Source organism: Rhinolophus sinicus, chromosome 5 (genome assembly GCF_057876585.1).
Source record: "Rhinolophus sinicus isolate RSI-liver-muscle chromosome 5, RSI-T2T, whole genome shotgun sequence".
NCBI classification, from domain to species: domain Eukaryota; kingdom Metazoa; phylum Chordata; class Mammalia; order Chiroptera; family Rhinolophidae; genus Rhinolophus; species Rhinolophus sinicus.
This window is the reverse complement of record NC_142505.1, coordinates 40190174-40205175: the sequence shown is the minus strand read 5'-3', so window position 1 is coordinate 40205175 and position 15002 is coordinate 40190174. Positions and strand designations below refer to the sequence as shown.

Genomic DNA, 15002 nt, shown 5'->3' with positions numbered 1-15002 from the left:
CAGTTATATTAGTGGCCAATGGCTCACTGGTTACAGCTGACGGCCAACTAGCCACAGCTGATGGCCATTTACTACCTGAGCCAGCAGCTTTCTATGTGAGGCCGAGAGCCTGGAAACTGCTTTCTGGGGCTCTGTCCCCACAGGCAGACAGCCAGAAAACAGAGGAGGGAGATTTTATTCTAATGTTGTCTATAAATAATGAATTCCTGAGAAAGAATCTTGGTCTGAGAAGCTGAGGCAAGGACCCAGCAGGCCCCTCTGACCTTGCCCACTCACTTTTGGAAGGCTGCCCAAAACACGGACCCTCTTCTGGCATCAGTTTCCCCATCTCTACCAGTGGGTTGGGCTCATGATCCCCAAGGCTGAGGACATCTGTGCCAACCACTGACCTTTTGGGGTCCAGAGCATCCTCCCTGCTGAGGTCCCAGTGTGTTTCCCATTTGCTTCCCTCCAGGACTCGCCACTTACCTCTCTTCCAGAAGCCTCCAAGCCCCACTCTTGGACTTGGCAATAAGAGCCCTGATGGATGGGATCACCTGGTGGGAGGGCTGAGGGGGCGGGGACGGTACCAACCTCAGGTCAGTGCCCCCTCCCCTAATCCCCTTTCTGGGTTTACAGCAGGATAAGCCTGGGCCAGGAAAGAGGGAAAGGAAGTCAGAGCAGATGAGGGCCTGATCCCTTACGAGCCTCACCTCTAATCACCCTTGAACTCTTGAAGGAGGTGATGGTTTAATTCCAGATAGAGAAACTGAGGCTCAGGTGACGGTGTGAGATCTCCCAGCACAGGGCTGGATATGTAGCAGGTGGGCTTCACACAGCAGAATCGGTAGAACCACAGAGCAGACCCAGGAGTCTGTGGACCTGGGTGCAAATCAACTCTTTCATGGATTGCTGAGTTCCCTTGAGCAAACCAATGGGAAATCCCAACCTTGAGTTGCAACTGGAGGCCTCTGCCTCAGTGTCTCCAACCTGGGATAACAATACCCACCTTTGAGGAGCTTCTAGGGTGAGACTGAAAGCCCTTTATAAACTGTAAAGCACTTGCCAAACATAAGGGAAAACAGCCTCATCAAAAGAGAATCCACACGTGTTGGATTTAAAAAGGAAATGTTTATTTTCATGTTATAAGGTGATTACAAACTCCTCTAAAAAAAAGCGAAGATGAATTTAAAATATTGATATACATATTTATCTAAAAAGCAAAAGGGGAAAGGAAACACCCTGCAAAATACAGGGATTCATATCATAAAACATTTATACACAAAAGCTTGTATATTGCAAGACTGAATTACACACCAAGGATCTTATTCAAATACAAATGTTCCTCCTCAGAAGAGTCTCTCGTTGGTTGAGTTTTTGTTTTTTTTTACAAAAGTTTAAAATATTTTAAAAATATTTTGAAGTTTAAAAAAAAAGTCGTGATGAGCCAGACATATTTCTGGAAGGAGGCAAGACCCACGTTCTCAGCTTTCTCTTGTGCTAAATACAGTCACAGTTGCTAGGGATTTGAAAATTAATTGGGTAAAAAAAAAAAAAAAATGGAGCAAACATCTCAGTTTGAAGCCAAATGTATCACAAGATGCTCCATCCATCAGGGACCCCGTCAGAACATGTCTATAGTGACACCCACAAGAGAACAATGAAACAGCTTCCTATTAAAACAAGATGCATTCTGAGGGCTGGGCATTGAGAGGGAGTGACCCATATTCCTCTCCAATTTTGATATCTGGGTTTTTGTTTGTTTTGTGGCTTTGTGCTTGTTGCATTTTTGCACAGTGGTATTTACAGCATCCACATGGACAGCCTAGCTTGAGGATGTCTGACCTTGGATATGAAGGCTAGAATGCCCCTGTAGCCACCTCTGGGGTCCTTTCCTGGCCTGTGTCTGAGGTTTATGGGAAAGGAGGCACCTCTGCTTTCAGCACTGGTTGCCCAGAATATTCCCCATCCAGAGGGGCAGTGTTGAGAGATGCTGGCTGGGCTACTGGCCACTGTGTTGTGGCACTTGGTGACACAAGAACACCCTGTGCTAGGCCGAGGAGGGCTGACTCTCCCTCTGTGCTTCACCACTGTCTCTGGGGGTGGGGGCGGTGTGAATGAGGGGCCAGAGATACAGAAAGGGAGCTGCGTGCTGTCTGGAAATCAGAACGCAAGGCTGCCTGGGAATATCCCATGTGGCTTCAGGCTGAATCCTGCCTAAGGGTTCTGCCTCTTACACACCATCTGGCTTCTTTGGGCCTCAGTTTCCTCATGTGCCATAGGGATCTCAATGCCTAGCTCACAGAGGGCTGCTGGGTGGAGGGCCAGGGTCAACAGGGTGAATAGGTGCTGCCTCTCCTACCGGAGACCTGAGCCACAGCTTAGGGTCCAGTTGGCCCCTGAGGATGGCCAGGGGGTGGTGGGTGCTGCTCACCTGGTCCCTGAACACTGGGGACAGAGCGTTTCCTTTTTCCTGAAGGCTCATCTTTGGTCTTCAGGGAAACAAGTGAGGAGCTGCACTCGCCACTCACCGCACACACCTCAGAGGACCTGAAGCTGGAATTGACTGCAGACAGTCTGGTTCCAGTCCCAGCTCACTGTGCCCAAGTCCCTTCCCTGTTCGTCCTCAGTTTCCCCATTTTACAAGGGTATTGACTGGGAAGCCCCACAACCCTCTCCATCACCGACCGTGTGGCTCCCCTGCAGGGTTTCACATGGCCCAGCCCAGCTCAGTGAAGCATCTCCCTAGGTAAGATTTATACTGGGGCCCTCACCCACTTCTGCATCCTAAAAAAATTCTTTAAACAGCTCCTTCAGATCCCTTCTAGATCTGACTGACTGGACTATAGGCAGGCATCCAAATTTCCGACCCATCCGAGGCAGAGAGACAGGTGGACCAGACTCATGAGTGCCAATGACAAGTTTCCTTTATGTGGAGATATATAAAAATCACACATTACACATTGTACTCATAGAGCCAAGTTCTGAGAATACACGAGAGTTAGGGTCGAAATTGGAGACAGGTGCCAGGAAGACTGCTGAGGAACAGGCTTGGGGAAGTGGCTGACCTTCCTTCTAGGCGGGACCTGGGGACTTGGTCTGCATGTGTCTTTGGTCTAGAATTTGGTCTGGGAATCTTCTAAGAGGCCTTCCTGGGGCCTTTTCCAGAACGTTGCAATTTGCCTGCCATCCTGTGACCTTTCCCTCGGGGTCTGAGCCCTGGAGGGGAGATGTGGCCTGAAATGGCACAAATGCCCAGATAGCCACAGCTTGCCAAGCCCCCCTTGCTCCCACACGTCACCTGTCCCCAATCACTGACAGTGGTTAGTTTACTAAAGTTCCATAAGACAGAGGAAAACAGGTCACATTGCTACTCAGTAAAATTAGGGGGGAAAAATACGATAAAATCAAATCAGACACTGTGACAACCACAAATACATAGAAAAACAGGAACACATGAGAACTGTGAACAGTTTGGAATAGGTGTTGTTTGGCAGAGTATATGCTTTGGAAACAGCAAAAGGTGAATGCTTGCCAAAGACAAGAGGTTCAGAACTGCCTCTGCCCCTTGGGAGGGGGACACCAAAGGTCCCTCCCCCTCCCGAATTTGGGGAGGCGGGTTCCAGGATTCAGTGAGTCCCTGCTCTGAAAACCTGAGCTGGACTTCACTCTCCAGATCACTAGAGGCAGTAACCGCTGTTTGTGACAATGTTGCAGTTTAGTTTAGACTCTGAACTTGGAAGTGACTGTTTAAATGGCACAGTTTAGGTCCAAATGGGAGCTGGGGTGGAGGAGTGTCCGTACTCGGGATTTTAAAGGTGGAGTACCTCCTCTCCTGGTTCAGAGAGGACGCTGCTCTACATAAAGCTCTTGGTCGAGCCAGTTCTGGGGTGCCAGACCCCTCAACAACCCCAACTTTCTAGAAAACGCTCCCTCACTGCCTCTTCTCAATCCTCACATAGTGCATACCTGACACCCGCTATTGCAGGGGTTGTGAAATGAAGCCTTTTATTATCTCCCGGGGACTACCGAGGGTAGCCCACTCTGCACTTGCGACTGAACTGGGAAGAGCGTTTGGGGAGCACTTCACCCAAGTCAAAGATTCAGTGAAGCTCCAAGTTGGCATCCCTGCGAGGCGCCAGGCTGGCCCTGGGCTGGGATCTTCAACAGGAGCTCGGCAGGAGTTTCCCAGCCTCTGGGAGATGAGGGTGGAGAGATGAAGGAAAAAAAGCACCCCTCCCCGACACCGGACCCCTGAACCCTGGGGCCCTCATCCTTTGGTCCACTCACTCACCCCTCGTCCCTCACCCAATACGTGATGCTTCCCTCTTACAGGCAGCTTTGATGGATGTCAGCTGGGAATGACTGAAACCTGATAGGACCCCACAGAAACGCAACAGACACATCTGTGTGAGGCTCAGAGCCCTGAGAGCGCCAGCTGCCCCTGCTGGGCTGGCCTCAGGTCTCTACTGGGACATCCCAGGAAGGACAGCGGCTGAGCGCTCAGCCTCACAAGGACTCCTGGACGCCCTTGCCCCATCCTTACCAGCTCTATCAGATGAATGGTTCTGACGGTCCGTCTGACAGTGTCTGACTATCCACCCTTGATCTCAGAATAAAAAGTGGGATTGTTCCTGGTGGAATGGCTTCTACTGCTCTTAGAATCAGACTTTTGCTGTAGGGCTCACCTGTCAGCTTTAAGTCAGTGCCTTTATTTGAGGACTGGTTCATTATTTTGGCATCTCTCTTCTTGGCTAAAACAAGTGTAATGAGGCAAGTCCTCACAGCCCTTTCTCCAGCCCTCTGGGTCTGGCCAGTGGGTGGAGCCCTCTCCCTGCTGTTTGCTTCTACTTGAACCAGATTTGGGAGGTATTCCACCTGTAAAATGGGTCTGCTGTCCCAGGAAAATTCCACCCTGTGTGTTTTGGGGCAGAACTTTCTGCCAGCTACACAAGCACCGAAGAATTGCTTTTGAAAACGAGATCTATTGCTGGCAAGAAGATCGATTCAAGTGGTAAAAGTGTATGACAATCTCTAAGTGTATATATATAGTTATATGTTAAAAAAAAAAAATACAAAGAAAAATTTACCAAGTTCCCATAAAATACATGTAATTCAGTATGAAAGCTCTGCCTCACCCCGGACTTCTGCCCATGGGTTTTTTCTTTTTGTACAAAATATCCCCAAATCAAAACAAAATACACATACACACGACAACACACACACACACACACACGCACGCACGCACGCACGCACGCATACACAGTAATATTTTCTGTGACAATTAAAAAAAAAATCCTAGTGCAAATATAAAGCTCTGTAAACCTGGTCCTATGAGAATCTAATGTTAGTAAACAGCAGGAAAGCAGCCCCATCGACCCGAGAGAGCTCACATCATAGTCTCCACTATGATATGGGTCGGTTTCATGAGAGCGCCATTCATGGCCAAGTGGGAGCTGTAGGGTGTGGCCCCCTCTCGCTCCACAGCCCAGCGGTTGGGTTCCCTCGGGGTCAGCAGGTACTTGAGTCTCTGGAGAAGGAAGGGGACAGAGTGGGAGGGAGGTCAGGCAGTCTGGTTGCCTTTTCCCCTGGGGCATCTATCCTCTCTGGGTCCTGCCAGTGTCCTGCCTGGCCTTTGGCAAACTACGACCCTCCCTGGCGCTCCCATTTCATCCACTGGCAAATAAAGGAGTTGAACTAAGGTGCCCCTCAGGTCCCTTTCCGGCCCTAAATCAGGGCGGAATTCCAGTCGGTAGTTTCCTTGCCAACCCTGCTGACACACCTCAGGGATGGGGACTGGAACGTCCACTCTGTGACTTCTTCCTCCCACGGAGTGGACACATTCGTATGCTTCCTCGTGATTCCTATCCCCCATGTCTCTGACTTGCAAAGCAGTGAAGTTTCTGCAATCTATCCGCCCCAAGTTGGATAACTGCCTTGAGCCTCCTGTCTACCCTGAAGGGAAACTCCACACTCCTCTGCCTCCCACCAGCTGCATTTCCTGTCTTCTCCCAGACGGGTCTCCCCATTTCCTTGCAGGCGTCCAAGTCCCCTGCCACCCCGCTGCAGGTCCTGCCTGCAGGACTTGGACACCACTGCTTGTGTCTGAGCTGCACCTTCCAACAGCGAGGCCAGAGGATGGACTACATGAGAATTCTCCCATCACTTAGGGGCAGAGTGAGTTATGTGCTCCCAGCTGGTCACCCACTCCAGGAATTAGTGAGGAGAACAGCCCTCCCCAATGGCAGAACTGGGACTTGAACTCAGGGCTCCTGCCTCCCAGCCCACCTCTGTCAAGTGAACATTTAGAAACTTAAATGGAAAGCAGTTGTGAACGAGAAGTTGTCTAGGCATTCACATTCAATTTAGGAATATAATAATAGGTATATAGCTTATTGAAAGCTATTAATATTTCATTTGAAAATCTAGATTTCTATTTTCTCTTTGAAAATTGCAAGATCTGGCAACTCCAGGCCCACGTCCTCTTTTGGTAATAACTGGCCAGAGCTGAGCACACGGCTGCCTGCTGTTGATTTCCATCACCTTCTCCAACTCACTCGTGGCCCTGCCCACGTACGTGGCTTCCCTCATCTGGGTTGCCTGCGTGGTCCCTGGAGGAACGGACTGGAAGCCCCAAGCAAAGTCGGAGAGGTGAGATGCCAGCAGGAAGGGTAAGCTCTGCTCCCCTTTCATTGCTCTGCCTCTCGGTACATCTGTGTACGGAAAAGGTGGGACAAGAGGCAAACACCTGGGCTCCCTTTATACAGGAGGTGAGATGCAACTGGCCTCCTCTCAGGACAGAGACCTGGTTTTGCAGAACCTGGCTCAGAGAGATGGTCATAGCTAGGAGGACACCTCGGAAACCTATGCAGGTGGGAGCCTCAGGGGGCATATATAGCAAAGATAGGTAGCTGGTGACTCAACTGCCTTCAGAGAGGGGGTTACATTTGTAGATGAGGAAAGGATGCAAGATGCGGTAGAGTAGATTCCTCACCCACCCCCTCTCCTTCCCTCACACCAATCCCACTCTGACCAAACCTCAAAACTGGGGGTGGAACAATATTCAAAATTAGGCTTGGAAGGGACACAAGTTAGTGACCTGTTGGGTTGAACAGTGCCTCACCTCCCATGGGTGAATTATATAATCGCTGGGGGCACTGACCAATCAGAAAAGACATCCAAGCCCCTCTGCTATGCCTCGAATTAACCCTTTAGTTTCTGGAAGGGATATTCTGGAAATTCCCAGGGAGGGGCTGGGTTGGCATAGGATACACAGGAGAGTGCCTGGAGGGCTCAGGGCAGTAGCTATTATTCATCTGTCCCAGGCCTAACATTTCAATATTTTAACAAATGATAAGGCCATTCAGGGTTCTGGCTGAGTGCTGGGGTCCTTCCCTGTGTCCCCTGAGAAAATACAATGGGCCCAATCCTGCAGGAACACCCCAGGGCTGTGCTGGTTCAGACAGACTCAGTTTCATGTTTTCCTCGCTGGCACACCCCTGCCTCCTTCCTTTGTCTCGGGAAGGCTGGTCCCTTTCTGCCCGGCCTCTCCTCTCCCCCCACCAACACCACCCCCAGGCCATGCCTCTGCCCACAAGGAAACCGGCCCAGCCCAAGGGGGAGCCAGGGCCCCAGGACATCCTGGCTCCAGATTTTTAAGAGAATAACAATAAAAACAACCCAGAACAAAACAGTGCAGTCTTGGAGCCAGCCCAAGCCCAAAGGTTAAGGGAGATTCTAAGAAAAGGATTTCTTGGAAAGAGCCCTGGCTTTTGCCAGGCCTGGAATCTACAGTATTGTCAGAAGAATTTCTGAGAGGAGGTGGGCTGTGGGGAGGGGGCCCCCTGGGAGGAGACTGGCAGGCACAGAGGCCTGGAAGCAGGAGGTTCTGCCTTGGACAGAGGGTCGGGCAGCAGACTAGGACACAGGGCTGGGGCAGGGGACCCCGCTTGTGCTGGTCTTATCTGCAACTTGACTCCAGGGTAAGGGGAGGCCTCTGGGTGTGGCTCTGGCTTCCTCCCTGGCTCTTGTCTCATCTCACCACTTCAGAAATTCAGCCCCCACTGCTCCCAAGATAAAGCCCTAGTTCTTAGCTTGGCATCCAAAGCTGCTGTCACCTCTCTAGCCTCATTGCCCACTCCCCAAAACATGTCACTACTGCCCAAGTGCTGTCACACCTCTTAGCACCATAACCCACATTCTTCCATCTCGCATTTTCTGCTTGGCAAATTCCTCCTCCTGCCACAGCCCTGCCAGAGCTTTCTCCCACCTGAAGTGGACTTTGTTGCAGTGTTTCCATGATGCACTCTCCCACCCACAATCTCAACCACTCCACGGGGCAGGTAGGGGTCTAGGACTCAGAGAGGGTAAGTGACGTGCCCAAGGTCACAAAGCAAAGCTTCGGGCTCCTGCCCTCCCCCTCGAGCCAGCCTGGGGCCCTGTGTACTCACCACGAGGAACGGCCCTTCCGTCTGGCAGAAGCGGATGACCATGACCAAGGGGACACACACCATGGAGGACAGGGCCAGGCTCCAGCCCAGCCCAATGGCCCAGGTGGGGTACACGTACATTTTGTTGTAGGTCAGGGGTACGTACTTGACGAGAGAAAAGATGAAACATCCCTGTGGAGAGATGGGGGCAGTCAGGGCGGTCTCGGGCATCATGGGTGGGGGGCTTCTGGGACCAGGGGAGGCTGCACCCCAAAGGCCTCACACCCTTCTCCACTCTGCAGCTTAAGGACCTCCCCCAGTGCACACGTGACCAAGTCACTTCTCTGCTCAAAACCCTCTGTGGCTCCCCAGCACCTTCAGGATGTGGTCCAAGCTCCTCAGCCTGGCCAGAATGTCACCAGAATTGTACCTCATCCCCTCTCCACCTCTCCCTGCAACTCTATACTCGTTCCCCTGAATTCCTTCCAGCTCCTCAGCCACTTGGCCAGGACCTTAGTCCAGGCTGTTCCCTCTGATGGGACCTCTTTTTCCCTCATCTTCTCCTCCTTCTAATTTAGCTTTAATGGTCCTGCCTTACTTGCCCAGGCCCTGTCCAGACTCAGTGAGGCACTCACACTTTGCCTTCCCCAAAAGCATACGGTTACAATCACTTCTTCAGCACACAGCGCCCCACCCAACCTGAGTCGGAGAGGGTGAGACGTGTGTGCCTTGTTCTCCAGTTTCTCTAACACTTGGTTCAATTCCAGGTGCACACAGCAGGTGCACCATAAATACTAGCAGCATGGGTGAAAGCCTTTCCTCCCTCCGCACCCATCTCCATCTCTAAGAACCAGGCCCAGCCCCGCAGGACAAGGTGTGGATCTGGGCTTTGCCCTATTGGAAGTCTACAGCCCAGCCTTGAGCCCTCACAAATGGTCAGTGGCCATCAGCATCCATGAACAGTGGGGTGGGGTGAGCCCTAAGGCCTATGCCAAGGCCCTATTTCCACATAAGGTGAGCTGGGAGGGCCCATGGCTCCTGCTCTAGTCCGAATGACAGCATCTCAGAGTATAATTCAGGTTGTCTTGGATGACCCACAATGTGAAAATGATTTAAATCCTCAGGATCTAATAACTCAGGTTTGATGGGAAGACAAATCTATCTCCATCAGAATTGATGACAGGGGAAGGGAGAGAGCGTTAGAAGGCAGATACCTTCCATTGGGCACCTACTGTATGTCTGGCCTGGTTGTTTCTGTCCGGATCTGTGGGGCTGTAGCTTAGACAGGGAAAGTAGGTAGCTGCTCTGGGTTTTCCCAACATAAGGAAGCTTTTACCTGCCTGAGACCCATACCTGCCTGTCACATTTCTCTTCCTACTAGGATGGCTTCATTCTACCACCTTAGAATGCAACCTATTTCTGATCTATGCAACTCCTCAGGCGAAAGGAGAGAGGAAGAAACTGATGGTCAGAGTGGTGAGAGGTGGTGCTCACAAACAAGCATTAAGTGAGAATGACAACGTGGGCTTTGAACCCAATAAAATTCATCTCTAAAAATAAACTCACCAATTGTGTGGTTACTGGTTGCTATAGTTTACTTATTTTTATGGGGAAAATATGCACCTCAAATGCAAAGGCCACAACCATATTAAATAATAACAGTAACAACCGAAGGTTGTCGGCTGCCACTCATACCCCACGTCAGTCTCTTTGTTTTAAAATGGGAAAACTGGGGCCCGAGAGGAAAGGGACTCACTTGAGGTCACGCAGGGAGTTAATGGCAATATTGACTTATTCTGGCTTAGGAGCAAAGGTCACTAAGGGGAGGGTCCGTTTGTTCCTCAGCCCCGGGTCCCTAAATGCAAGGAATGTATCTGCCATTTGTGCTTCCCAAGGTATGAGCCAAGAATGGCAGAGCAGATGTGTTCCCCTGCAATCAGCTCCAAAGCTCACAACTGGTTTCAAACACCGACAGAAAAGCAGCTTTTGCCTCAGACGATTTCCCTTTGGCTGGGGCCTCTGAGCAGAACCTTGAAGCAGGCGGGGTGCCTGGGTATGCTGCAAGGTGGCAGGTGAGGGAACCCTGATGGGAAGAGGAATGTGGCACCTCATTGCTCTTGGGTCCTGGACAGGTATGCAGCTTCTTTGATCTTGGGAGAGCCCAGAGTATCTCTCTACTGGGACTTCTCTCTCTAGCCACAACCCCTACCCTGCCATGGAAACACCACATTTCCAATGTCTGTGACCTCTCCTTTCGATGGACATCCAAAGGCCCCTTAAAATAATCAGTGACTGAAACTGGGCTTGTGAGCTCTGGAAGGGTCTGGGGAAAGGCTACGTGCTATGTGAGGATCCCCTGAGTTTCTCAGCAGGCCCAGATACATTTTCCTCTTTGAGAACGGTGTGCCTTTACATAGGCTGGTTCCTCTGCCAGCAACGCTCTTCCTGTTTTCTCTTCCTGGCAAGTTCCTACTCAATCTTTAAAACTCATCTCAAGCTAACCCTCTGGAGCAGGGTGCCCCGCCTTTTCTCAGGCAGAGCGGTCACTAGACTTGTTACATGCATTTGCCAGCACTCTGCAAATGCCGAACTCAGGATGGTTTAGCAGATGAGAAAAGGCTATAACCCACGGCCAAGCAAGAGAAAACTCACAACACAGAGAACTGGAGTGACCACGGCCCAGCTGTACTTCATCCAGGGCCCCGGCCGATAGCCGATCATGTCTTCAATACCGTCATAAAAGTTATTGCTGCCTGCAAGGGAACGAGGTGGACAGATGGTGACACGGGTCCAATGCCAGCATCCACCCTCAGAACAGCAGACCCCATGAGGGGTCTCTGGGGCCTGATCCACAAAGACACAAGTGTGGCAGATATTTATCTGAAATCATCTAAAATTCAAAATTAACTGTGCATCTTGTATTTTGGGGGGCCACCTGAGGCTTACCCAACCCAAATCCTGGTGTGACTAAAATGTAGTTAATCATAGATAGACCCCTGTATAGCCAAGTTACGTGCTTGTTAAAGCATGTCACGTCCTGCACCTTCAGCATGGGGAGAATCTGTAGTGTGGCTACTACGATATTATTTGTGTAGGGAAGGGGTAGCCTTCAGATGAAAAGTCCTGGTATGGACTTTGTATTCGACTAAGAATGACTCCCTTAGAATTCTGTTTCTGAAGCTTTTAAACACAGAGACCCAAAGGAGAGCCCTGAGAAACGATATGCAAAAAGTGGTACTCACCATATATCCAGGCAATAACAAAACATTCAAAGAATGCAACCCACAAAAGGCATACACCACTAGCTGCATAGTAGTCAAAGAGTTGAAACACATACATGCCACCCTGTGAAGAAAAAACCGGAGAAGGTTGATTTGTTATTTGGTATCTAATTCTCTTAATATATAAAGAGCTCTGGCATATTAATAAGAAAGGCTATGATAATGGGCCAAGGCTATGATAACGAGATACCTATGTAAAATAATGTTCTACTTCATGTTTGACAACACACACACACACACACACACACACACACACACACACACACACACACGTCTTCCTTAGCAAAAACTGATGGGTTCATGGAAGCCAGCTTCCAAAGGAGGCACTTAAAACCAGCTGTGGCAAACAGAGTATTTCAGCAATATGCAGCTGCTCGGTGTGTGGACTTGGGATCCGCGTTTTGTGGGGGAGGTTTCTTACAGGCACTTCCAGAAAAAAACATTTACTTTCACTTCCAGGAAGGAAAAATGGTAATGGGAAACCCTGAGTTGAGTTTGGGGGCTAATGCAACCCTTTGCTGGAGAATATGGGGAGGTGAGTGGGAGACGTACAAGAAAGTGTGTGTCCTGGGCCTATGCTAAGCTCACATGCTTACATTACTTAGTACAAGAATCTTTTTCTTTTCTGACCCACCTCTTGCTAGACATACTGAACCACTACTGCCTTAGACACTCTCGCTCGCTTCCTCTCTCTGCTTCTTTGTCCCACTTTAACTGGATCCTCCTCTGGCCCCTGCCCACCTCCTCTGAACAGCGCACACTCCCTGTCAACCAGCCGCAGCAACCACAGTGCCTGCAGTATTTACCCTGGAGGACCACCTCCCCTCCAAGCTGGGGAAAGGCCACTGCACACAGTTAGGGGTGAACAGAGCTGCTGTTAAAATGTATTTTAGGGAAGCATCCTTCCCCCCCCCCAGGGCCTCCCAGGATGAGGGAGAGACAGAGAGTAACATTGTTGCCATGATAACAGGTGGGAAAAGATGCAGGAGAGTTTGGGTCAACTGCTGGGTTCCCCCTCACAGTGTAGGCTGAGTCCCCTGGGCAGGGCAGGACCCCTGAATTGAGTGGGGTTGGAGATTACCCACCCTGGTCCTCTCATCCAGCTGTTAGGGGGACCAGGGAGGCAGTGTGGCCTCGAATGGCTCTGAGACATGTATGTGAGGCACCAAGGGCCCACGAAGGGGAGGCCCTCGTGCCAGGTGAGAGCCACCTACCTCCGTCACCATCGTCAGTCCTAGCAGGTAGCTGATGCTACATATCAAGGCGATGAAGATTTCCCGACGGAAACCCTTCCTTAGGAAGGACGGGTAAAGATCAACCAAGGACGTGATCTGTCCTTCGACTTCAACAAACTGTGGGGGAAAAGACAGCCGTTGAGTGGCAGATGCCCAGCACCTCCCCTCTGCTTAGAGAGGAGAGCCAGGTGCACGGAGTTGGCCTTTGGGGTTAAGTCCAAACATGTGAACCTGGGGGCTCTGCCCGCCGGTCAGGTCACCGTGGGCCGTGCAGTTCTCCCTTGTATTCCACACCTTGCATCTGTGCTGAGCCTCATCCTGCCGCTGGAATGCCTTTCCCTCATCATTCAAGACTCAGCTCAGGAATGACCACCTCTCTGAAGCCAGTGCTGACCCTCTGCCCTGGCATGTTGACACAACAACCTCCCCTACTTTGGTCTTGGTCCTCTCTGAAGCCAAGGGCGATGCCCCCTCATTTCCAGGCCTTGAGTGCCCAGCAGGGCCAGGCACATGGTTACTCAACAGACACATGACAAATGAATAGGCAACCAAGGTCAAGTCTGGGCCTCGATTCCTCCATCACATCCATGTGGTACTTGTTAACCCTTTGGGGATCGTAGGCCAACAAGAGAATTTTGCATGTGTGTGTACACACCTACACGCCCACACGTGTGAGCCCCCTGCAGCCGTGACTCCAGGGCTCCTGGACTCCAGGAACCCATCCCGGGGCTTCCAAATGTGAGGTAACATTCTAGAATGACTCTCAATCTCTAAATCTTCCCATCTTTGCACCTAACAATTTATCTTGGAGACTGTTCCATATCATTACATGGAGAGCTGCCTCGTATTTAAAAGGGAGGTGTAACACGCCCCTGTGGACACATATCATCGTGCACCTAACCAGTGCCCCACAGATGGCTTCCAGGCTCTGTAGCTATTGACCTGGGCAAGGATGCGTCTCCTCTACCTGTCTTTAGGTGCACGTGACATGCACCCACAGCACACTCTACAAATGAAACTTCAGCATTAAACGGCTCCTAGACGCATTTTACATTTGGATGGCTATAGACAAATTGCCCTGCCAATCAACACACCCTCTGAGGCTGATCTGTTTCCTTTAAAAGTTGAAAAGCTAAACTCTCCACCCATCGCATCTGTTCTTTCATCTGGGAGAGGTTTTTGGGGAAGGATGTTTCCCCACCATTCCTTTTTTTTTTTTTTTTTTTTTTTTTTTTAGCATCTACTCTGCACAAGCGAGCACACCTCAGCATTCCTATAGGACAAGTCCAACCACTTACTCCTCTGGGATGTGCCACAGGGGGATCAAGGAATACAAACAAGGAGCAGGTCCCTTTCATGTGCTGAAAGGGGCAGGAGAAATGACTCTTTGTTGCCAGGAATTCAGGAAGAGGTGACCAAAAGGTTCTTGAAAGGGGAACAAATACAAGAGGCTGATGTTTTGACCTCCGATTGATGTGTCAGCTAAAGGGGTTTTGAACCTAAATTGCCATTGAATTATATAGCGAACCTGCAGCTCAAATGTTAAGCTTCAAAAGGAGTTTAAAAACAAAGGTTCTTTCTTTCTTTGAGATGGGGAAATTACAGACAGGAAGATCCAATGTCACTGTGAGTCAGGGCCAAGACCAGCACGAGCCCCTCGTTTCCAAATTTCCTGCATTTCCAAAGAACACCACGCCCACCCTTCACCCCTGCTCCACCAGCCTCTTCAGACCTCCCTCGCTTATTAGTCATATAACCCTGACTTCTCCAAACCTCCCCCTGTAAAATGGGAGGGAATTGCCTACTCAGCAGGGATGCTAAGGCAGATTTGAAATCATTAGCGTGAACTGGCAATTGGGTAATTAATCTTAACTCATGTCAGGGGGCTGGGATGTGGGATGGGTGAACTCCTGGAAGAGGGGCTTCAGCTCTCCTCATGCTTTGTTCACAAACTGTGCCCGCCTTGGGCAGGCCAGACATCTCCACGTGGGTAATGTCCCTACTCCACCTCACCAGGAAACACTCAGCAGCATGATGGCTCCTAAGCCAGAGAGTGCTCCGTCAAATGCTAGAAATTT

The 15002-nt window shown here is 50.4% G+C and overlaps 1 protein-coding gene across 2 annotated transcripts in view; it reads right to left on the bottom strand.

The window, feature by feature from the left end:
- Positions 1-1090: 1090 nt before the first annotated feature.
- SLC6A6 (solute carrier family 6 member 6) overlaps positions 1091-15002 on the bottom strand; it is an 82179-nt gene continuing 68267 nt past the window's right edge. For both annotated transcript variants that reach the window (XM_019747061.3, XM_019747066.3), the window contains exons 11-15: positions 12904-13041; positions 11651-11753; positions 11061-11161; positions 8430-8600; positions 1091-5509 (exon numbers count right to left, since the gene is read on the bottom strand). In XM_019747061.3, the coding sequence (XP_019602620.1) occupies positions 5369-5509; positions 8430-8600; positions 11061-11161; positions 11651-11753; positions 12904-13041 (654 nt within the window). In that variant the 3' untranslated portion in view covers positions 1091-5368. The remainder of the gene's footprint in view (positions 5510-8429; positions 8601-11060; positions 11162-11650; positions 11754-12903; positions 13042-15002) is intronic.